Source organism: Lutra lutra, chromosome 4 (genome assembly GCF_902655055.1).
Source record: "Lutra lutra chromosome 4, mLutLut1.2, whole genome shotgun sequence".
Classification (NCBI taxonomy): Eukaryota; Metazoa; Chordata; class Mammalia; order Carnivora; family Mustelidae; genus Lutra; species Lutra lutra.
The window spans coordinates 146,230,002-146,255,987 of record NC_062281.1 but is presented as its reverse complement, the minus strand read 5'-3'; the positions used below and the strand labels follow the sequence as shown (position 1 = coordinate 146,255,987).

The following is a 25,986-nucleotide window of genomic DNA, read 5'->3' as shown; positions in this document are numbered from 1 at the left end:
ACTATTACTAATTATGCATTACCTGTTTATAGCAGGTCTTAATAAGGCTAAAGACAAATCCTCTATCCATAACAGACAACAGATCATTGAGAAAGAATGCAAGGCTTGTGTTGAGTCTCTCAACCATTTCTGTGTCCTGGAAAACAGAATAAAAAGCAAAAAAAAAACCAAGTAAGAGTATGACAGTTTAATGTGAGTTTGATAGAAATTTAATTTTTTAACAAGTTATCATTACCTTCTGAAATCGTGAAACTATATCACTAGCAATTGTGCTGACAAGAGCAGCAATGTCATCCATGAAACGTTCTGGAAAACGACTTTTCCTTGGTGCATCAAGTTTATCATTAAAATATAAATGATGCACCATGCTCTTTACCTGAAAAAATAAGTAAGGCATTAGTTTAATTTTTTATGAATGCAATTAACAGTTAATCATATCCGGGCTATTTTTTTCACTACACTATGTGATTTAACAGATGGCTGAAATACTTCTAGCCCCTCAAATACTTTGAGAATCTCCCTGCAGTAGCTTATGTTCCCAAGAAATATTAAACACGGTACAACTCAATCACTGCATCACCTTCATAAAATTATTCTGGCTACCAATACAAAAAGAATTATAGATATGAACAGAAAAATAGTTCACCTTTCAAATTTGTTTTAAATGAAATATTTTCTAAGATGCAACATTTTGACATTCCATATGTGCCGAACAGTAAGCTTTGAGACACTAGACACATTGACTTCACTGTGGTCTCTTCAGCATCTATTATATAGTGACGTATGGCGAGTGTACAGTAAACACTGATGACTCAATATGAATAGTAAACTATTGGGCAAAAATTAACAAAGTGATTTACGTGTACAAAATGCTTCTGTGGGTACCTGGGTGGTTTAGCCTGCTGAGCATCTAACTCTTGGTTTCAGCTTAGATCATGATCTCAAAGGTCTGGAGATCAAGCCCTGCACTAGGCTTTGTGCTCAGTGCAGAGTCTGCTGGAGATTCTCTTCCTATGCCCCTCCCCCGACATGCTCATGTGCGCACTCGTTCACGCTCTCTAATTAAAAAATACTTCTGGGGACGCCTGGGTGGCTCAGTCGGTTGGGCAGCTGCCTTCGGCTCAGGTCATGATCCCAGCGTCCTGGGATCGAGTCCCGCATCGGGCTCCTTGCTCGGCAGGGAGCCTGCTTCTTCCTCTGCCTCTGCCTGCCATTCTGTCTGCCTGCGCTCGCTCTCTCTCCCTCTCTCTCTGACAAATAAATAAAATCTTTAAAAAAAAAATACTTCTGGATATTGACTATTACAACAATGTGGTAATAATAATAAAGAATTCAGGGAAAGCAAAACCAAGTTTCAACAATTAGTAAACAGCAGAGTTACGTTTTAAACTGTAGCTTTTTAACTATTCTAAAGAAATCTTGGGGGCGCCTGGGTGGCTCAGTGGGTTAAAGCCTCTGCTTTCAGCTCAGGTCATGGTCTCAGGGTCCTGGGATTGAGCCCCGCATTGGGCTCCCTGCTCAGCGGGGAGCCTGCTTCCTCCTCTCACTCTCTCTGCCTGCCTCTCTGCCTACTTGTGATCTCTGTCTGTCAAATAAATAAATAAAATCTTTAAAAAAAAAAAAAAGAAAGAAAAATCTGAACATACACGTAAGACTATCAAAAAATCAAAATTACAATTTGATCTTATATTAAAAGCACAAGAATTACAAACTTGGTGTTTATTCTCTAGAGGGGGGAAAAATGAGAAGCCTATCACTTACATGGGTCCCTGACTTATTTTCTTCTGTAGATTAGTAAATCTCTAGAAAAACTGTCTTCTTATCCCCAATATAGGTAACACTCAATGCTGAGAATGACCCTATGACATACTCTGGAAGCTCCTTTTGTTTCTTTTCTTCCTGCCTTCCTTTTTGTTATTGTTGTTTTGTTTTCCATTATATTTTTACACATTCCTCTTTTGGAAGAAAAAGTTTCAATGACTTCAGCTTTCTAGAGGTTGAAGCGGAAAAGTCCCTAGTGCCAGAACGCCTGAGTTTGAATCACAGTTTTGTCTCTCTGTGCATTGAAAACCCCTAGCCCACAGGGACAGTGCTACACACCGTACATACTTGGCAAATCTTTATTGCTCTCGTGTATATATGAGTTTATATGTATATAAATATTAGGATATTAATCCATTTGTTTTTAATATCATTTATTAAACTGAGCCGAAAGTGTTGTTATTGAGCTTTCGAACCATGAAAGCAGTGAGAATCTTTAAAGCCCTTTTTATCTGTTTGGGATGAAATCTAAAATACATTATGTGCTAGCCATGTCCAGACTAAGAAATAAGGTACCATGTTTTTCTTTAAAAAGAGAACTGGTTCTGCAACCATCTCTAAAAAAATAGTTAAGCAAAGCCTTCTAATTCCACCTGAATTATGCTCAGTGTCCACAGTGTTTACGCAGAGATGTAACAAATGTTAATTTTGTATTGGAGGCACATGTCAAACCCTATGAAGGACAACTGAAAAGGCTTTTTTGGATAAAATAATGAGCTAACACAAAGTTGCCAACTAAGGAAAACAGTATTAAAAATGTGTTGGGCTTGCTCACCATTAACTCAAAAAAGAACCAGGCTTGTTGCAAAGCTGATTCCCGCACGCTGCCACTGCAAACAACCCACTGCAAAGCCAGCTCCTCATGAAAAAGCTATCCAGAAGTAAATCCAAAGTTATTATCAAAGTCATATCTGCTGATAACACAAACCAAACCATAATGCAATTACAAATGAAGATATAATGAGAATAAGCAAAATAAGGCATGTGAACCATTCAATGATGCAGTGAGGACACCCATTAACGAAACGGCTGTTTATACATGGAAGACAGTGGCATGTTGAACAGCTGAAAAAATTACATGTTATCTTGCAGTAAAATGTAATTTTAAAAGGGCAGGTGGCAAACAGCCTCCTAAATTGTACCTGCAAACAGAAACTAGACCAAAACTCACAGTTACAAATAAGATCTTGTTTGTGCCTTAAATACATATTCCAACATATGCAAATACATTCATGAACTTTGCTGGTACAATTTAGGAAATACCTTTAGAAATTGAAACTTTGATGTAAGCCATTAATTTTCAAGTTTTCAGGTATCTGAAGTCTTTTTTTATAAACATAGCGGAAATTTCCTGCCTTATAATGGATATGCATACAAAGCATTTGCAAAGTAGGGTATATCGATATGAGAAAGGACTAACAAAACTGTGCATAAGGGAAGCAAATCAACATATCTTACTAAGAGTGATAATTTTTCTAACTCATCTTCCTTTCCCTGGAGATTTAAAACACAAAACAGAGCAGTTACAGAAACAGAATTCAGAACGGATACATTTTTTGGTACTAAAATCTGATCATCAAATTTGATTTCAAACAGTCAATCCCAAAGAGATAAACATTTCACTAAGAAAAGAGCATACACTGGAGTGGTGTGCCCAAAAAGGCATCAGACAAGCAGTGCTTTCTCAAATGTATTTTTAAACAAATAATTTAAATGCAATTATTGTAACATACTGGCTACATAAAGAAATCTTACATCTATTTAACTGCTGGAATTTTCCCCCCTATATGGATTGTCTTCATATGAATCTACCTTTTTAGTTGGTAAGCGTCCCGTTAATGTTTGTAAGAAACTTGACGTCTCTGTGTGTGAAGACATACGGTTACAACTTCGATCCATAGCCTATGGAGTGGAGGTGAATGAATGATGAGATAACATTAAAGTCTGCTGTGGAGGGCGCTGCAGCTCAAGGATTACATACAATTTTTTAAATAATCTTACTTTGGTTTCAACAACTGTTTTATTATTGCTCATCTCATTTTTACCATTTTAAGCTGCTTTAATGACAGTACCTTAGAAGTATCAAAATGGCTTCTATGTATTTTTAGTAAAAAGATGAATTATTTTAATGATTATATAAATTCAGAGTGCTGCAAAGAATGAAACTTTTATCTGTGTGATCTATACACATGCACACATCCAGTAAAAAAAAATGTAAAAAGTAAAAACATACTTCTCACTGGTCTCAGACCAAAAAGAAGAAATCAAGAGTTTTATATTCAATCAAGGAAATCAAAAGGTTAGAATGGTTTCTTTCACTTTTCACTACTATCAAAAACTACTATTCAGATCTGCCATATATTTCAAATATAAAACATTTATGATACTAAACATGGAATCAAATTCTTCAAGAACAAGAGCTTTTCCCTCCAAAGCCAATACACAGATGAGAAGTATATTTTGAGGTGTCATGCAGTATTAGCTATGAAGCAACTAGACTTAAGTAAGCAAAACCTAGTTCAACTAAGTTATACACAAATTTCATACTTTGCAACACAATATAAGTTAAAATGGATTTTTTGCTTCTGGTATTAAACCTTACAGCATGGGGATCATATACTGTTCACACTTAATTTCAGCTTAGTCCCAGTATTTCTAATCAGTAATTATGGGGAAAAAAAAAAGGCAAGACAATAAATGCTAAATGAAAAGGATATAATAGCTACACTTTAAACCAAAAGCAAATGGAAAACTGCCAGGTTTTTTCCGCACAAAATTTTTTAAAAATTCTTACTAAATGTGCTACCCCTACAGTAGAAACTGTTATCAAAGCCATCACTTGCACAAGCAGCAGACATTGAAATACTGACAGAGTATACAGGGAGGAAGAGGGAGGGAGAGACAGGAAGTAGGAAAGGACAGCATTACTGGTGCAACTGGTGGTATTCATGCATAGTAGTTGAAAAATGTGCTAAGTAAACAAAAATACACACTTTTTAATGATTAAAAAGCAAGCCACTGAAATCATAGTATGTACTAAAAAGTCATGTTCTAAAAAGAAACATCAGCAGCCAATAAAGAAACCTCTAATATAAACACCACCTGTGTTGATTCTGCACTTGGACTGGGGTTGGATCCCCATGGGGCAGCTTTTGGACCACCAGTGTTAACCCAGGAATTGGAGCGATCTAAACCCTAAGCATATAATAGAAAGCAGTTGGAAAGGAAAGAAATATTACATGTGGCATGCTATAAATTATTCTTAAAGAAATCCAGACTTTCCAATGCAAACATGTTTTTAATTAGTACTGTTAAAGCAACCAAAATTTCTAAGCATCTAGAAGTATTAGTTCACCATAATTCCTTATTACATAATTTGTTTTTAAATCACGAAGAATAATAAGTACAGCATTTAAAGACAATTTCTCTTTAGTTGGAGTACCAACTAAAGTTCCCACAGGACCATCCTCCCAAACCTTCCATAAAGATGGCACGAGTTAGCAACATAATTTCCCTGGAATCTAAATAGGATTTAAAAGGGAAAAAAAAAAAAAAACAACGAATTGAAGAAAATAATTTCATTCTTGTCTGAAAGACTTTATTTGCATTTTGTCATCAATTGAAATTTCTGTGTATTGATATTCCATAATTCCATTTGACCTTGCTTCTTCTTTTGCTTTCTTTTAACAAACCAACAAGAGAAATTAAGAAAACTAAAGAATTAAGAAAGGAAAAAGGGATGACTAATACTTGCTCCTGCCTAAAAATGAGGGTGGATTTGGGGTTGTGCTGTTTTACTGTGCTTGTTGTAATTAAACATAATAGGCTACTATTTTATATAAATATCATAAACAAAAGCATTACAATGGGGCTGGTCTATAGGAATTCCACCTTCATCATCACTATCACTGACGTTAATTTAATATGCTACCAATGTGTACGATCAGAAGTGAATTACATCTGTTCCTCTCTGAAAGAAGTTATTATCCCAGGTGAAGAGAACCGGGGCTTTAATTTCTTAAACGTGACTGATCGTTAGAGTCACCTGGGAAGTTTTATAACATTCAGATTCTGGGCCCCATCCCCAGAAGTCCTGATTCAGCAACCTGGGCTGTGGCCTGGGAATCTGCTATTAGAACTGGAGCCAGTTGTAAGGGATTTTTAGAAGACTGTTGGAATAAGAATAATGAAGACAACCCAAGACAGGGTGACAAAGTATGGACCCAACCCCAGAAAGCACTAAAGGATAAAAAGTATGGACCCAACCCCAGAAAGCACTAAAGGATAGGTAAAGGAAAACCAAGAGTAGTAACAACAATAATCAACTGTGTAGACACATGTGTATCATCTGGGAAGGTCAACAACAATAAATATGCAGGGCATTAACTCTATAAACAATTTATGAATCTCTGAGAGTGAAGCCTATGTATCAATACTGTGGGAAGGAATGAGGATTAGGGAGAAGGAGGCAAGACAAACTGCTACCTCTCAAGAGCGTAGGTTTTTAGGGAGAGTATTTCCTCTTCCTTTTTCCCCCTATTTTTCAAAAAATACAGAGTACTTGAATGTTATAGTAAGTATCCATTTCAACTCATTTTTGATATTGAGTGTGTAAGATGAGTGTTGAAATTCAAATCCAGGTTCTACTACTTATTAGTTGTAAAACCTAGGGTAAATTACCTAATCTCTTTTTCAGTTCCTTAGCATAAAATAGGATAATGATAGTCTCCCTCATATTGCAAAGATCAAATTTAAAAACGGAAGTAAATTACGAAGTACAATGCTTCAAAAATAGTAAACACTCAAAAAAGAGTTCTGGGTGCCTGGGTGGCTCAGCTGGTTAGGCGTCTGCCTTCAGCTCAGGTCATGATTCCATGATCCTGGGATAGAGTCCCACATGGGGCTCCCTGCTCAGTGGGGAGTCTGCATCTCCCTGAGCCCCTCTCCCGACTTGTGCTCGCTCTCATGCACCTGCACTCTCTTTCACAAATAGATAAAATCTTTCAAAAAAAAAAAAAAATAGTTCTAACAAAACTCCCACGCATGTTTTTTAAAATGCTTTCTAGAAAAGCAAATGAGAGAATATTCAAATACTAGTAAAATTATGTAATCAGATTTATTTAAAATAAAATACCTACCTTCTCAGAACCCCATATTATTTCAAACAAAAGCAAATCTGCAAACAATGTTTTTCAGATATGTTAAAACAAAAGTTTTCACCAGTCTCCCAAATTATGTCTCCACCATATAAAGTTCTTTCTGCCATTTGCAATTTTTACAACCACTACTCATGTTACAAAAATAATACATAAGCATCTGATTTTTGCAATATTATAACTGTGCTCTTCTACCATAAATTTCCACAATACCAATAATTTTCCTGTACTCTTAAATACACTTTTCAACTCCTTAATTTCCTTTAAAATTAAGGCACATGTTAATCAGTAATGTGAGAATAAACAAATCTCTTTGGGTCAGTGTATATTATATCCACAATACTGAGACTAAGTGGTTACAATTACATCAAGTCGAAGTTAACTATTTAAAGAAAACCTATGGCCCATTATTTTGTAAAGCAAATAATTGCCATAATTTAAGTGTTACAAAGCTAAGAATTATATCTTAACTTAGTTAAGCAAATTCATCACTTATATTTACTAATGTTAGAACTATGTTTACTGATCTCCAATGAACAGAACAGATTAACCAAGTGTGTGCACGTGTGCATGAAAGAGCTTTTGTTTCTGTCACATCTCTGTAACATTAAATATAACATTAAATATAGATAGGCTCCTTCCTTGAGCAAGGCTCATATTGTATTTGATTTGACATCAACACTGCTGTTAGAATTCAAAGTTTTGGCTTTGTATCTACTAGTCCTCAGCACAGTGCCTATCATACAGTAAGCTCTCAAGGTTAAATTTAAAAATAGGAGATAATGTATTACAAAGAAACTACATATTCACGTAAAATTGCACTGGCATTTGTTTAAACACAATAAAATTCAAACTTGTTGTAATCATATATTTACATAATTGAATGTTAAAAGAACATTAGTAGGGCAAAGAGGTCGGTTTTGGCAAGAATAATTATGAAGAAAATCTCGCAAATCTGATTTTACCGTCATCAGAGTAATAAAATCCTACTGATGTTAAGTATTCTTGAATTTTAGGAGCTCTGCATTTTATATTAAAGAACAAAATATAAGACCAAATGCCTTCCGATCATTAAACACATAATTAATCCTGACAGCAAGAAGGCAAACAAAACATAACTCTTAATGGAGTAGTTTATTCTCGCCATCCTCACTAACATTCATTCACTGAATATCTATTGAGCAGCTTCAATACGCTGGCCACCATGGGTGCTTAGGATTTATCATTCAGCAACTACGCCTATCCTCATGGAGCTCATACTGTGATAAAGGTAAGGTAAACAAACACCAAAAAATAATTAATAACTAAATTATATGCTACATTAAAAGGCAGTAAATGTTATGAGATAGAGAAACAGAATGAGGGATCAGAAGCCCCCACGATAAGACTATAAGAGAAAGCAGCCCAGGTTATACATTTAAGTAAGGTGGTCAGAGTAGACCTCATTGAGAAGGTAGTCCTCTGAATAAAGGCTTAAAGGAGGAGAAGGAGTTAGTCACACGATTATCTTGCTCAGAGGAATGATACAATCTAAAGTTATTTATTTATTTTTTTAAAGTAATCTTTCCATCCAATGTGGGGCTTCAACTCACAACTCCAAGATCAAGAGTTGCATGCTCTATGGAGTAAGCCAGCCCTAGGTGCCCCTGGCATGGTATAATCTGACTTAAGTTTTGTCTTTTGCGACTTAAGCCTTTGAAGCAGCATTCTGCTTGCTATGCTGTGAAGAGAGTGCAGGTTGGAAGTAGTGAAATCATCCTCCAGTTTATTACACGAACTGAGGAAATGAGGATGGTAGTTCAGACCAAATGGTAGTAACATAGGTAATAAGCAGTGTTTTGATCTTTAACATCTATCCAAATCTGAACAAAAGGATTTAGGAAAGGCCATGGGATTGAGTTTGCAATTTCCGAGAGAGATTTGTTTCAGAAATACAATTTTGGGAGTCATTAGCATATAGTGGTATTCAAAATCATGGGACTTGGGGTGCCTGGGTGGCTTAGTGGTTTAAAGCCTCTGCCTTCGGCTCAGGTCATGATCCCAGGGTCCTGGGATGGAGTCCCATGTTGGGCTCTCTGCTCAGCAGGGAGCCTGCTTCCCACGCCCAGGCTGCCTCTCCACCTACTTGGGATCTCTGTCAAATAAATAAAATCTTTTTAAAAATAAATAAATAAAATCATGGGACTTGGTAACATCAAGCAATTGAGTGCAGAGAGAAGAAAAGATGATAGAAATAAAGAGAGAGGCCTGGGGCACTTCCAGATTAAAAGATCAGGAAAAGAAGAATCCACAGAGACTGAATAGGTATTACCAGAACAGTAAAAGAAAAACCAAGAGGGTGCAGTGCCCTGGAAGGCAAGTAAACAGAATAAACCGAGGAAAGACTTTAACTGTGTCTAAATCTGTTGTAAGGTCAAGTGAGCTGAGTGTTAAGAATTAACCATTAGATTTAGCCACGTGGAGCATTAGTGACATTAACAAGGGCAGGTTGGATGAAGATGGGAGCGATCTCTGATGAAAGTAGGTTACAGAGAATGGGAGTAAAAACTGGAGATGGCTAGTATAGGAAAACTCTTTTGAAGAATTCTATTATAAAAGGTAGCAGAGAAACAGAGAGGAAGACAGCAGCTGAAATACCAGAGGGGAAATTTGGGGATAAATAAAAATGGGATAAATAATAGCATGCTTTTATGTGGATGGGACGTCTTAGTAGATAGGAAGCAATGATGATGCAGCAGAGAAATGAAATAATTGCTAGAGGATCCTGAGTAGATCACAGAATATAGGAGCTTGTCTACAAATGGATTAATGGAAACAGTTCAGCTGTAGCAGGGTATTATATTAACTAACTGGGTAGTCATAGATGGTAGTAGGTAGGTAGATATGGTGATAAAAGTATGTAAAATTATTCTTTTGATGGCTTCCATTTTCTCAACGAAGTAGGAGATAAAGTGAGGAGGACTGATGGGCAGGTAAAGGAAGAAGGCATGAAATCTTTTTCTGGGAGAATGGGAAAGTAACTGGAATAAAAAAATATAGCCTAATTACCTAAAAGCATTGAGAGCTCTCTTGAAGTCCATGGCTTTTCATTTCAAATGAGACCAATCATCATGATACTTCTCAAGTCATGTTCATTGGTACAGGTGCCAACATGGCACAGATGGATGACTGGGATCAACTATGGTTTGAGATTTGGCTAAGCAAGTAAAATGAAATGGGAGAAGGATAAGGCAATATAATATAATATAATATAATATAATATAATATAATATAATAAGGTTTGATTATAATAGGGTTAACTATATGACTGGTCATGGAGCAGCACCTGGATGGCTCAGCCAGTTGGGCGTCTGGCTTTTGATTTTGGCTCAGGTCATGATCTCATGAGCCTGGGATGAGCCTGGGACAGAGTCCTGAGTCAGGCTCTGTACTCAGCAGGGAGTCTGCATCTCTGCCTCTCTTCCCCTCTTCCTCCCCCCTCCCACTCACTTGTGTGTGCACTCTCTCGCTCTCTAAATAAATACACAAACCATAAAAAAAAAAATAATGATTGGTCATGGAGTTTAAGCTAGCTAAATTGGATGAAAGAACATTAAGGATTGAGACACAGTAAAGGTCATTAGATCAAGTGATGGGACGTTGCAGAAAAGTGCTGGGAGTTGAGGTACTAGAGAGAAAAACTGGAGTTAATAGAGAACACGATTCATGAAACTGAGATTATGAGGTTTAACGTTATTAGTAATGACAACATCTAGGGTATGACCACAGCTGAAGCGGAGGAAAGACAAAATCATTAAAAAAAAAAAAGTTTTGGGGCACCTGGGTGGCTCAGTCGTTAAGTGTCTGCCTTCAGCACAGGTCATGATCCCAGGGTCCTGGGATGGAGACCTGCATCTGGCTTCCTGCTCAGCAGGGAGTCTGCTTCTCCCTTTCCCTCTGACCCTCCCCCTACTGGTGCTCGCTCACACGTGCGTGCTTTCTCTTTCTGTCTCGTTCTCTCTCTCTCTCTCTCTCTCTCTCACACACACACACACACACACACACACACACACACACAGAGTTTCTTGAATTTCCAGGGCAATGAAGTCAGAATGAACAGAAGCTATAAACTTCAGATTCCTTATGATTTTAACAATGAGATAAAATTATACACACTATTAGTGATTATGACTAAATGATATTCCAAAATAAAGTAACTATCAAAAATTTTCCAAGAGGAAACACGAAATCCATTTAAACAAAACTTGACTAGGAAGGGGCTATGGTGTCATGAGACAAATTCTCATCTTATGATAGCTTTCTCAGAAGTCTATGTAATTATATAGATACTACATATCAGCAGAAGTTAATGTCATCATGTCTCATTCTATGAACTACATGAAAAAAGGCAAATAATCATTCAAATATACGTAAACCTTTGTTCTAAAGTTTGATGTTATCATCTGTCCAATACACCATATAAAGGAAAACTCTAGAATTATGCTAGATGAGACATAATGTAAATCTTACAGAAGTTAAGAGGCATTTTAAAAGTAGAACCTTGAGGACAATGAGGTGTCTTTTTCATCTCCGTAGCTCTTTTTTTTTTTTTTTTAATTTTTTTTATAAACATATAATGTATTATTAGCCCCAGGGGTACAGTCTGTGAATCACCAGGTTTACACACTTCACAGTACTCACCATAGCACATACCCTCCCCAATGTCCATATCTGTAGCTCTTTAACAGGAAAATTTCTTATTCACAAATCAGATTCATTCTACAGAAGAATTATATTTATAGTATACAAATAATGCTAAGTACTAGCTCTATTATAATGAGATACATTCAAGAATGAATACAAGGATTAAAAAAAAAAAAACAACTTGAGTTCTTTTCCTAAAGATGGAAATATATGGGGGGCGGGGAAGGGCACAGGGCCTTCCCTTTGACAGTTGCTGTGTTACTCAGGTTACTTTGCACAAGCCCACGCACAGGCATTTGCACGTCACTCTCAGGGAGTTCACAAAAAGTGAAAGTCATTTAACTAGAATAAGGTCTGTATGGATCTGTAAGTTACTAAAATCCATGTTTGTTATTTGAAATATAAGACTACAAAATATATTTTGATCTGTGGCAATTACTTTACAAATTACTTGTTACTTTAAAAGAGCAATGCTTAAGATCATTAGAAGCTTCTGAATGTAAAATTTTTATAGCTATATGAACAGATATGAGAAGTTTGACGTTTTTGATCAATGTTCAAGTATTTCATGTAACAAACCAAGATCATTTGAAAAAAAAAAAAAAGATCTATTACAGTTCAGGCTAAGGGTGAAACAGAGGCTAGAACATATTTATTAATTCTTCCTTAGATCTTAGTCAACAGACTAAAAGTGCCAAAGAAAAGTTGGCTGTGATTCCGCAGCAACAGTATCTTCCTCCTTTCCAACAGCAAAAAATACATCTGAAATGGTCTTATATATATTTGTATATAAAACGATTTACTGGCCTAAGTCTTACTGTTTTTTTTTCCAGCTTGTTTAAATTTGGAGTTATTCTTGTATATTACCTATAAAAAGGTAACAACTATTCCTTAATTTTTTAGGGGGCATTAATAAAGATGCTGTAAATAAAATACAGCGAGATCTTACACTAGCTAGCCTCTCACTTGTTACCTGGAATAATCATTAACCATCATTAAATAAATCATATTTTTCAAGCTCTGGGGCATCTTTATATAGAGTTTTCCACTGAAAGGCAGCTCTATTACCAATCAAGGCTAATCAATGGTCTTGATATTTTTCAGAGAAAGGATGGAGGGTCATATTTTAAATCAATGATGTGATGTCCCTTCTACACAGCAGTCAGGTCTCTTGAGTTCTACAGGAAATTAGTCATTTTTCACAGGATGGAGTACCATACAGACAAAAGTGCTATATGGACTGGTCATCCTGGACAAATTTCTTAATTTGGCAGATTTTCTTGAGCAGACGGCACAAACCAGTTTGTAACAGCAAGCTTATTTAATAGAAACATGAGGCACTTAGTGCAGACTGATTGAAAGGTACAATGTCTTACCTGTTACTAACTCAAAACATTTTAAAATTAATAAATTAAAATTGGGCATCTCTCACTTTCCATAAACCGAAAACCAAATGTATAGACGTGATCTTCAGTTTACCTTACTGCCGATGATTGACCGTACTTCATCATCTGGTGACGTGGGAGTCCCAGATATATCTGGATTACTATTACTAAGGCTCCGAGAACGATTTAAATTAAGGCTTGCAGGTCTCACAGCAGATCTAGCCATTGTGGCATAATGCACTGATCCTCCCAAACCCCCAGGACCTAGAGTTATATATAAAATAGCACATAATTAAACAAAGAAAATTAGTCAGGAAAGGACCTGGAAAAATCTCTGCCACTTTGCAAAATTCCACACAAATCATGAATTATTTCTAAATGAAAAATACTATAAATTAAAAAAAACTCAAAACAATGACAGCTACACCAAGATATCCTATATTACAGCAGTTGACAAAACCACATGGCAATGATAAAGTGACTACCTTGTCGATGTTTCTGATTATATATTAAATGAACAATAAAAAACAAGATAGAAAACACACACATACACATTACTTTCTCTTCAGATATGAGTGTATCTAGGACTCAAAATGCTCCGACTGATGGCTCTTCCTTTTTCCCACCCCTCCTACTCTGTCCTTGATACGTGGTCACTGGAAGACAGCCAATTTACTGTCAACATCTCTTGAATGAGACTGTGTTTTGTTTCTGCTTCTTCATCAATGACAATTTGAACTATACCAAAATGGCATCCTTATGATTACTTATGTATGTATACTCCACATAATTCTAAGAGCCCGAGTTATAAAAGCAAGAATTCCTCTGTTTAAAACCAACTATATTCAAGCATCATTCAACATATTCTATGAATATAAAAATACCCAGCAACTGTATCCATAATTTATCCCCATTTTCTTAAAGAAATCCTTCATATTTGCAAATGACACACTCCTGTCAAGTAACTAATTTACATAGTCTTTCAGGTCAGCATGTAAAAAAGATGCTTTGTAAAATCTGTGGAATTCTAATAGTGTACTGAATGAAAGGGTAAAATGGAGGAATATTGTACATATCCACAATATAACTTCAGAGCCTCAAGTATTATAATTTTAAAAAATCGAGAGAAGAAATAACCCAGAATATGAGTCAATTACTTCTCTTTTTGCAATTAAGAAATAAAATGAGCTAAAACTTAGAGCCAGATTACTATTATGTCTAGTTTTCATAATCAATGTCATATGTAGTTATCATCATTATTAATGTTGCCAACAGCTGGAGAAGGGCACTTACCATTATCATTAGTGATGAATGATGATTCATACAAATGTGTGAACAGATTGAAAGGTACGCACAATATAATCATTAACTAACAACTAAAGAGTTATTGAAACTGAGACATCCCTCCACCCCACCACCACACTACCACCAATGTCATATAAAACCAAGTAACCACTTTGGGCGCTGATATTCACAAAGGATATATTATTTTACTGACCATGAAAAGATCAGGACTTTCCTAGAGAATATCCTTTTACATTATTGTAGGTTTCACAAAGTTATCAGGGAACTAAGCCACCCTATTTCATCTTTAATGTCAACATTCCAAATGACAAATATAACATTCTATTTATCTCACCAAAACAAGGAATGATAAAATGCTTCCAGAGACAAAGAACTTATTTCCAAGGTTTCCAAGAATTAATTCAACCAAGCTCTAAATCAAATTAAAGGAATCTATATAAATAAAGATGCCTGAAGATGTAATCTAATTATCCTTGTAATTCCAGCACCTAGCATAGGCCATGCTACTCAGCAGGCACTTAATAAACACTTGCTGTTGAATGAATGCATCCCACTGGGACTATGAGATTATTTCAATCTGGCCATGAACATACAGTCTACGCAAGAAAATTTCCAAGTAAAAGGAATAAAATACCTGGTGATGGTGAATTAGGGTAAGTATTTGGTAGGCGAAAAACGTAATAGATGTATGAGGCCAGAAGGCTGTTCCTGCCATGCTGGTCATGATTTCCTTCCAAGTTTTTGTGGAGCCGATTTATAATTGATGCCATGGCTTCAAAAGATGCTTGACCCAGATTAACTTTTAAGAGGGAGGAACACATTTTTGCATTAATTTTTTTAAACTGTAAATTCCAAAGAGATCAAGGTTTTGTCATCTCTATATGTGTTAAGTATAGTGACTGTGCACAGTAAGTGTATAAAAATGATATTTGAGGTTGTTTTTAATGATATCTTGTATTAATTAGGTAAACCAAATTATTTTTCTACACAAAATTTCAAAATACTTATTTTACTAATTTAACATGAAAAACTGTATAGGTTTGCTCAGTCAAAAAACAAAACCTCAACCAACAGGTACCTATTATTTTGTAAAACAATACATAGCACATAAAAAAAGAAATCTGGGGCACCTGGGTGGCCTCTGCCTTCGGCCCAGGTCATGATCTCAGGGTCCTGGGATCGAGCCCCACGTCGGGCTCTCTGCTCGGCAGGGAGCCTGCTTCCCCCTCTTTCTCTGCCTGCCTCTCTGCTTGTGATCTCTCTCTCTCTCTGTCAAATAAATAAAATCTTAGGAAAAAAAAAAAAAGAAATCTATCTTGTGTATCACCTCTGAAAAGTCACTTCTTGTTTAGACTCTGAAAACCTAAGGAACATACAATAAGCACGTGTTACTCTTGTTAAAAAAATACTGACAATGAAACAGATTATTAAAAATATCAACTTAATGGGGCGCCTGGGTGGCTCAGTGGGTTAAAGGCTCTGCCTTTAGCTCAGGTCATGATCTCAGGGTCCTGGGATGGAGCCCAGCATCGGGTTCTCTGCTCAGCAGCCTGCCCCACGCCCCCATCTCTGCCTGCCTCTCTGCCTACTTGTGATTTCTGTCAAATAAATAAAATCTTTTTAAAAAATAAAAAATAAAAAAATTAGCAACTTAAAATACTAAGAAAAGAGGATAGCAAATAAGCATCATGACTGACATGAGTGAATTGGTAAAAGAATTAGGCACCTAGAGGAACAAGCTGAGGTAAGATGGTATGGCATTTTCAACGTCAGGCTAAGCAATACCTACCCAGTCATTCAAGTGAGTATATAATGAGAATTTTGCAAAATTCGGGAAATTCTGGTAGCACACTAAATAAATTTATAAAACAAACAGCCATTCTGGGCAAGTAAGCCTCAGAGTTGATTTATTCAATCAAGACACGAAATTATACACAGAAATAAGGCCAATTAAATTTTCCTAAAAGTGGAATAATCCGATAAAGTGGTCAGGTAGGAAGGGGTGCCTGGGTGGCTCAGTCAGTTCAACATCTGCCTTCAGCTCAGGTCATGATCTCAGCATCCTGGGATGGAGCCTCCTATTGGGCTCCCTGCTCAAGGCTTCTCCTTCTCCCCCTGCCCCTCCCATCGCCACCACCACTCTCCCTCATGCTGTTTCTCTGAAATAAAAATCTCAAAAAAAAAAAAAAAAAAAAAGAGTGGTCCTGTAGGACGATTAATCTATATATACTGAACTAGAAAAGAAACTAGAGATGCAGAGGCCTAAGTGGGCTGTAGCAATTTTACCTGTGTTCCTGCTTAAATCCCTCTTCCTTTTCCTCACAGTAGCTATTCCAAACCATCAGGTCCACCAATTCTCAAAACTCAGGCCCACTTTAGCCCCTTCTCAGAATATTTTGCTTTTTATCTCCCAGTAGAAATTTATAAAGTATTAAAGTCCTCACCTTTATACTACAAATTTATCCAATCTGAAACCATTTATCCAATCTGAAACCATTGGATAAACCAAATTTATCCAATCTGAAACTCAGGCCCACTTTAGCCCCTTCTCAGAATATTTTGCTTTTTATCTCCCAGTAGAAATTTATAAAGTATTAAAGTCCTCACCTTTATACTACAAATTTATCCAATCTGAAACCATTTATCCAATCTGAAACCATTGGATAAACCAAATTTATCCAATCTGAAACTCAGGCCCACTTTAGCCCCTTCTCAGAATATTTTGCTTTTTATCTCCCAGTAGAAATTTATAAAGTATTAAAGTCCTCACCTTTATACTACAAATTTATCCAATCTGAAACCATTTATCCAATCTGAAACCATTGGATAAACCAAATTTATCCAATCTGAAACTCAGGCCCACTTTAGCCCCTTCTCAGAATATTTTGCTTTTTATCTCCCAGTAGAAATTTATAAAGTATTAAAGTCCTCACCTTTATACTACAAATTTATCCAATCTGAAACCATTTTATCCAATCTGAAACTCTCCTATATAACAATGATCACTTTTTTCCTCCAGACTTGCTTCATTAATTAAATCTTTTAGCACCTCTTATATCCCCCCCCACTAGTTTCTCAAAGCACATAAACATGCTCAAATGATTCCATTCTTATGCCACAATCAACCCTGCTTCCTCTTCTAACTGAATTTCTTTGAAAAACAGTGTGTAAGTTTTGTATTCCTTTCATCATATACTATGCACTACTTAATTCTCTGTAAATTGGTTTCTACTTTCACTATTTGACTAAAACTCTTATTAATTTCACCACTGGACACCTCTTTAGTAAATAAGACCGAGACTCTAGCGTCAGATACTTGGGTCTGAATCCTGAGGCAAATTTTCAAGCACTGTGTTCATCACTCTACTTATTTGTGAAACAGTGGTAATAATACCTACACAGTTGTGAGCATTTCATACATTACTATGAATAAAGCATATAGCAGTATTGATGGCATACAGTAAGTGCAAATGTCTGTTACTATTACATTATTATCTTACTTACATAATCTTACTTACATAATTTACAAAAATGAATGGTGCTGAATTTTTTTCTTAAAACCCTCTCCTAGGACTCCTGTGACAATACGCTATACAACAACTCTTCAGTATTTCTTAACCCATCCCTCTTCTCTAACTCATTGTCCCCTTCTGTTTTGGCAGGATCTCATAGTTTGTTGTACGAAATTCTGCAAGATTCCTAATTTGTCTTTTTGCCTCCAGATTTTCTCACTTTCAACCCATCTCCCCATAGCACACTCATCTTTATAAAAGCCAAACTGGGTTACAATATTTACCTAATTAAGACTAGACCCTTCAAAAGCTATTGATTCCTTACAGAATAACAGTCCCAATTCCCGAAAGTGTCATAGAAGATCCCATTTCATCTCCCTCACTGCCAATATCATCATTAATCACCAATCCTCCAATTTATGACTACTTATAATTCCCCCTAAATTTCTCAGTTCACTTATCTGTCTGTATGCCATACACATACTATTTCATCGCCTGGGACTAGTTATTTAACTGTCAGACTCCTACTCATCTTCAAATGTTTGATCCAAGGATCACCTCTACTAACAAGTCTCCCCTAAAGCAGAGAAAGACAATTACCATACGGTTTCACTCATATGTGGAACATATGCAACAGCACAGAGGACCATAGGGGAAGGGAGGGAAAACTAAATGGGAAGAAATCAGAGAGGGAGACAAACCATGAGAGATTCCGGGAACCAAACTAAGGGTTACAGAAGGGAGATGGTGGGGGGATGGGTAACTGGGTGATGGGCATTAAGGAGGGCATGTGTGATGATGAGAATTGGGGGTTATACACAACTAATGAATCACTGAACACTACATCAAAAACTAATGATGTACTATATATGCAGGCTAACTGAACAATAAAAATAAATTTTGAAAAACTTTAAAAATTAAAAAAATAAAAATAAATAGAATAAAATAAAATTCCAAGTACTGAACACTCCTCTCCTTTGTTCAACCATTTAACACAGATTTTTATAATGTGTCTTTCTTACAAACTCAACTACTTTGCAGGATTTGGGTGGAAGCTATTAGCAAAAGCAGAGGAACAAATCTTGGAAGACAGTGGGAAACAGGAATACTTCTAATTCCAGAATAACACAGAAGAAAAAGAGAATATAGAGATTTTCAGTCAATGAAGAAAAGAAGAGCTATTTTAAATAGAGGATAGCAGATGAGTAAAAATGTAGGCTAGGTAAATCAAACATCATGTAAAAAGCAAAATAATTTATCTGTTTGCCTGTTTTCCAGAATAGTCTGAGAGCCTTAAAATCAAGAACTAAGCCTTGGATAGAGCCTATCAGTGTCTGGCACATAGTAAGTGCTTCATCAATATTTAGTAAGTGGATAAGTGAATTTGTTTCCATAATCTAAGTTGAAGTCTATATGGCACATTGGAACATTTTATAAAAGCAAACAAAAGGAAGTTACTTTCTGGCATCAGAAATACCCTGCCCTCTGCTTCCCCAAATCAAACACAGTCCTTATAGATAACAAACGGTAAATGATTCTATTTCTGCAAAAGCTAGAAATACCAAGTTACAAATCTCCTAATTCCCCAAACATTAAGTAAAAATTACCTATCTGGCCAGCAATGACAGGAGGTCTAACAACCAAAAGTATCAGTTTATCAAGCAGAAGATGAAGAAATCGGACCACTGGTTCCAACTGAGATGAATTCAATGCCGAAATACTGCTCTTCAATTCATTTTCTAAGTTATTTTCCATGATTCGCATGTCTCCAATTCGGACTGGGAACATGTGTTCATCCAGAGCATTGACCAGAGCAAAAAATTTGTCAAGATAAGGATCCTGAAACAAAGAATGAACAAAAGCATTAACCAACTGTAATTGTAAATCCCCCCAAATTTGGACCAGATAAATATAAAATATATTATATAAAAGGGTGCATATAAAATACGTAAAACATTTTATATAATATAAAATAGCTCATGTAAATTAGTAATACAAAAAAGAACATAAATATATACAAACACTGTTTCCAATTAAACACTATACCTATTCTCATTTATTATTGTAAAGTGGCCATTTTGAACACTACGGATTACTCAGAACTCTATTGATACTAATTAAGGATTTTTTTTTTCTCCCAGCGTTGAGTCCATCTTACTGTTTTAGAACTTAATGATTGTGCAGGTCTGTTAGTACAAGGCCTCTGTCCCTTATCAATTTATTACCACTCAGCTCCATCCAAACCCACCATCTTTGCCACAGTTTGTAATACTGAAGCTGGCTCTCTGAATTGCATTTCATCTTTGTCAGCTGGCCTGTGGTTACAGCTCAACCAGAGAGGGTACAAGAAACAGCCTTCTTTTTTCTTATTTGTTTTCCCAATGGCAGCTAGCAGATGTGAATGCTGGAGTTCAAAGGTGAGGGATGTGGCAGCAGTGTTCACAGCAGCAATGGTGGCTCCTGTCCACTAGCAGGTACCCTCCACACCCTAACATGGCAGGCAACATGTGCCTGAAGCCACAGTGTCTTCTCTTTGGAGATCTGATTCTTAGCCTTCAGGATCCTCCTCTAGGTTTCTAAGTTCTTTCCTTATCACTTTCTGCAACTGCTATCTCTATTACAACCACAGAATTTTCTTTTACCCCATTTAGTAGTGAATTACCTTTAACCCAGTTAACAATTATTTGTATCTAAACTGACTCCATTCGAATTACTGGCAATTTCCATCTCCCGACTACATTCTGACTGCTACTATTTAACCTCCTCCTACACTAAGAGAACAACAGTCTTATTTAAAGCAATAATGTGCCCAGTCACAGGGCAGATGCTTGCTCCCCCAGCCTGCTCTATCCCTACTGATGAGACATGTACAGTGATGACTGTGTATACAGCGCTGTCCACGGAGATGTGAGAAGTAGGCTAGAACTCTGGGAAGACTTTTACTTAGTTAATAGTGAAAATGAACTTTAAGACAATAATGCTGAACAGCTTCATTCACATTTATAGTTCTAATACTGTTCTGATTTGGTATGTAGGATTTAAATGAATAAAAAAATTATTGATATCCAGTAAATTTTAGAGAGCTACAAGCAAAGTACAAAACATCATAAGAAACATTGTGTTCAGTTGACTCTTTTAAGAAGAAATGCATGATTAAACTGTCTTACATAGTGGCAAAAATTTATAAAATCTTGAGAATTACTCATCAGATCGGTGAATGCCAGAGTGCTACAAGGTAGATACTTCCACTTTATCTTCTCCAACATTCACAGATTCTAAATCATCTATATAATGTATTTTGCCCCAATCCTTCTTTGTCACCTAAAGACAACACCTGTATCCGCCTCTACAAAAACAAACTTAGGAGCAAAAGATAAATATACCATCAACTCCAAAAAGAAAACTAGTAAGGACAATAGGAATTAAAAAGTCATGAAGAATAATCTATTTTTATACTTAAGAAAATATGATACTATTAAGGGAAAGAATACATTTCAACAGTATAAATGTAACATCAATCTTATTATCAAAAGGGTAAAGACTATAGGAAACAGAACATATCCAGTATCAGAAAGGGAAAAACTCCACTGGAGCCACTCTTTTACTGGGATCTACCTGTATAATGCTAAAATCTATCTACTACTACCTTTTGTTGTTGTTGTTTTAAAACATAATATAGAGGTTCTTGGTCTTACTTTTCCCTACTTCACTGCAGAAAAGAGTTAACATAGCAAGCTGCTATCATTTGAAAGACAAGCTTACACAACTGATCCTTGGATGGCATCTGGGAACTTGGATTTCAATAGACTTCCAACTGATAGGGGACAATTCACCATACCTAAATTGTTTGTGCAAACAATACGCGTTATGCTGAAAACATGCTTTCCTTCTGGGAATCAAGAATTTTGGTATGTGATAGGCAGAGGGTGCCTATGTTACATCCTATAGTAAAAGTCCTGGGAACTAAGTCTCTAATGAATGAGCTTCCCCTGGTAGACAACATTTCATACATGCTGCTTCCACTCACTCTATGGGACTCTATCAGGAGAGGATCTTGGCAGCTTGTCTTTCTTTCCTGTGGACTTGACCTCTTTTCCCTTAGCCAATTCTATTTTATCTTTCACTAAAATAAATCACTACTGTGAATATGACTACATGCTGGGTCCTGTGAGTTCTGCTAGAAAATCCTTGAACTTGAGGGTGGCCTTGGAAATCCCTATATACCGCCCCTTCCCTTTTCAAGTTGAATTCCATTTTAAACACTTGCCCCTTCTCACTCTACATTTTCTCCCTGGATAATCAGGGAGATTATAGTTTCAGCTATCACTTTACTCTGCCACCTTCAATGTTAAACTTGAAATTAATTACAACTGCCTTGGGGTATTTTTATCTGAAGTACAGAGGCACTTCAAACCCAACAGGCTCAAAAATAAACTCACTATAGCTCCAGAATCATCTCCATAATCTCTCTTAGCATGCAACCAAATTTACTTCTCTTATCTTTCCAATTCAGGTTAGAAATTACCAGCTACCTAGACTCTAAACTCTATGGCATTCAAGGTCCCTCATAACCTGTTATCAGCCTGGTCTTCTTTTCTCATCTATCACAATTTCCCCACGCACTATAAATTATATTCATACCAGATTGCTTGCCTGTCCTTACACTACTATCCCTTTGCACTTGTTTTTTATCATCTGAATTGCTCACCCTCTCTCTGTATGATAAATGTCTACTTATCAATACAACATCTCAGTTCCCAACAGAGCAAACCACTCTCTACTCTTCAAAGGACTTCATGCATACGTCTAACACAATACTAACTTCATTTACTGCAATTATTTTTACACTTTCCCCTATTACACTGTAAGGTCTTTGAAGGGAAGTTCCTTTTCTGACAGGTACCCACATCCCTGACTCCATGAAGCTTACAGCCTAATGGGGAAAGAACCAACAAATAAATGCATATGTACATAAACATACATACACACATATTACACACACACACACACACACACACACACACACACACACAGAGTGAGAGAAAGGAAAAGTGCAAGAGTACAGATTAGAGCTACAGGCAGTAGCAACTACAGGTAAGATGATACAGAGTAATGGGACTGCTATGTTTAAGAGTCTTCAGGAGAGGGGCATCTGAGTGGCTCAGTCAGTTAAGCATCTACCTTCAGTTGAGGTCATGATCTCAGGGTCCTGGAATCAAGCCCCACTTCAGGCTTCCTGCTCAGCAGGGAGTCTGCTTCTCCCTCTCCCTCTGTGTGCTCATGCACTCTCTCTCTTTCTCTCTCAAATAAATAAACAAAACCTTTGAAAGGCCTGAGATATGCAGAAGTCTTACTGAAAAGAAGTACGTGTCAGAAGGGACGTATTCCAGCTAAAGAAAGATTAAATATACAGGCTTTGAGGAGAGCCTGGCATAGTCCAGATAAACAGTAAAGAATATAGAGCAAATAATCCCTAGAAACTCTTACCATTTGAAATATGTGAGTCTATGAGGAATAAAAGAGGTTGGATGATGGTTTTCAACTCTTAATTCTGCAATGTATCAGACACTTACATTACAAAAAAGAAAGTCACTGAATTTTCAAAATGAAGATAGCGACATTTTAAAGAGCAAAAAGTTTGCTTATGGATATTAAAAGGCCTTGGTTAATTCCTTTAAAAAGTAACTTCTAGGGTGCCTGGGTGGCTCAGTGGGTTAAAAAGTAACTTCTAAATTTAAACTTTCTGATATATAATCCCATAAGTTACTGCAGATAATGAAACTGATATAGGTACTAGACAAGTATGTTCATCCAAGTGAAAATTGATAATAAAAATTATTAAAACTCGCTTACTTGTGTATGGATAGATGAAACAGCAACAACTTCAACATTAAAAACACCTTTGTGATTATCTACCCATTTCATGCCAGGTAGAGGAACCTATAAGATAGTAAATATTAAATATATTAAATAGAATGATCACAGATATTTAAGTTGATTAGAAAGGCTGAAAACAAAAAAATTATAATACCTCAATGAGAAAAAAAAATCCCGTGGAAATATATTTTTAAACACTGTAAATGAACGTAAAGCTTTTATTTCATTATTACAAAGTCACTGTTTCTTACAAGAGAATTACAAGGCTCAAGGAGGAAAGAGCAGAAAATATACAGTCAAAATTCTATCTCCCCAAAGACATACCCCTTTATATCACTCCAACTCCTCTGTGCACATGTATTTTTATACACACTCTACCCTTGCTTAGTTTATATAAAACATTCTTTGGAACCTGTTTTTCACCTGCTATATTATGAATCTCTCTTCATGTCAATATATTCATATCTACAATATCATTTTAACAGTTCAAAATATTTTTCTTGTAAAAATGCTTATTTTGTTTTAATAAGGTTATAAAATATTCATAGCAAAGGAATTCTGGTGTAAGGGTTAGAAAACTTTTCTGATATAAATGGGTAGGAATGTTTATTAAATTTAGATCATAAAGTTACCTTTAAAAAGAGTACCTCACTTCTCTCTATTCCTCCTGCTAAGTACAGCTGAAAACCCTGAACATGATACACAAAATAAACACTGAAAGGTAGAAAGAAGAATGCAAATGACTAGGGACCTCAGGATGTGAGGGAATAAAAAGTAATGTTTCCTGGGTTTTATTTTTGCCTCACCGATCCTGGATGAGGTGCAAGAGAAGCTGGCAACCCAGAAACACCAAAAGGAGTTGATGAAAACAAGCTCCACAAGAAGCCTGCTCTCTCTAATCAAAGCCAACAACCGCCCTACTCTGGCCAAACGCAAGGAAACAAGTTGCAGCCCCATCCCTCCTCCACAGTCTGAGGAGGGAGTGCAGGTGTCCACCCTCAGCTGGCTGTAATGAGGTGCCCTGATTCCCGAACCCACCCCCATTGGCTGGTATCAGAGAAGACAGAGAAGGAGACTGGTCCCAGCCCAGTAGTAACAAGTACCCGCACCAACTGTGGTATCAGTGGAAGTCAAGCAGGGAGCAGTACCAAGGTGCCCCTTCCTCCTCACATATAGAGACGTGTCAGCAGAAGTCTGGTGGGGAGCCTGAAATCCCACCTCTAACCATTAATAAGCACCCTGAAATCACAGCAGAGTGAGGAATGTGAACCTATACCTGTTGCACGAATGTGGCAATAGTGCCTCCCCCTGCTGCTAAAAACCTAAGGCTTAAATAAGATGAGGTCATAACATAATACCCAAGAGGTCTTCAATAGAATAAAAACTCTTGCATCACACCAAGAACCAGAAAAATCTCAAATGAGAAAAGGCAATCAACAAACACGAAGATGACAGATGCTAAACTGTCATTATTAAACATAAATAAATAAAAGAAGCTTCAACAAGCAATTACAAATGTCCTTGAAATGAACGACAAAATAAAAGTCTCAAGAAAAAAAAAATATTTTAGAGATTTCTTTCCCATGGTTTCATTTTTTTATCACATGTAGAAAAGAAAATCAACTAATAATACAATCCCAGTGTCCTGGGCTCCCTGCTCGGCGGGAAGCCTGCTTCTCCCTCCCCCACTCCCCTTGTTTGTGTTCCCTCTCTCGCTGTGTCTCTCTCTGTCAAATAAATAAAATCTTAAAAAAAAGAAAGAAAAAGAAAAAAGAAATTTTACAAAAGAAAGATGGTGCATAAATCCAAAACTATTTAAACAAGAATATACGAGCTCTTCAGCCCCACACACTTGTTTTTGGCTTTAAAAAAAATAGGATACACAAATAAAATGAATACCAACTGCTTTAAATATAGTGGTTCTTAAAGTCGGAATAAACGTTATCTGGGCCCTTGTTGGAAATGTCCATAAACAAGCCCCAACCCAGATGTCCTGCATCAGAGACGCTGGGCGTGAAGTTCAACAGCTGGCCCTGACAACGCTCCAGGGGATCTGACGCATGCTACAGTAAGAACTGCAGTCTTAAATTCTAACAAGCAGCATGGCACTAGGAATGCCATAACACTGGCAAACATTTCTTTAGCACTTTTCATGTGCTAAACATGTAGATCACTAAGTGCTCTACAGACTACTATTGTTTAATCACCAATGTACCCTTTCTCTCTTTTTTTTTTTTTTAATTTATT

General features: G+C 36.5%; 1 protein-coding gene across 1 annotated transcript in view; it reads right to left on the bottom strand.

The window, feature by feature from the left end:
* The window catches only part of DOCK7 (dedicator of cytokinesis 7), a 221,984-nt gene that overhangs the window by 70,637 nt on the left and 125,361 nt on the right, over nucleotides 1-25,986 (bottom strand). The window contains 9 exon segments of the mRNA XM_047723748.1: nucleotides 23-136; nucleotides 236-376; nucleotides 2,597-2,692; nucleotides 3,634-3,723; nucleotides 4,924-5,016; nucleotides 13,140-13,309; nucleotides 14,985-15,149; nucleotides 19,470-19,701; nucleotides 23,716-23,802. Coding sequence (XP_047579704.1) covers nucleotides 23-136; nucleotides 236-376; nucleotides 2,597-2,692; nucleotides 3,634-3,723; nucleotides 4,924-5,016; nucleotides 13,140-13,309; nucleotides 14,985-15,149; nucleotides 19,470-19,701; nucleotides 23,716-23,802 — 1,188 coding nt within the window.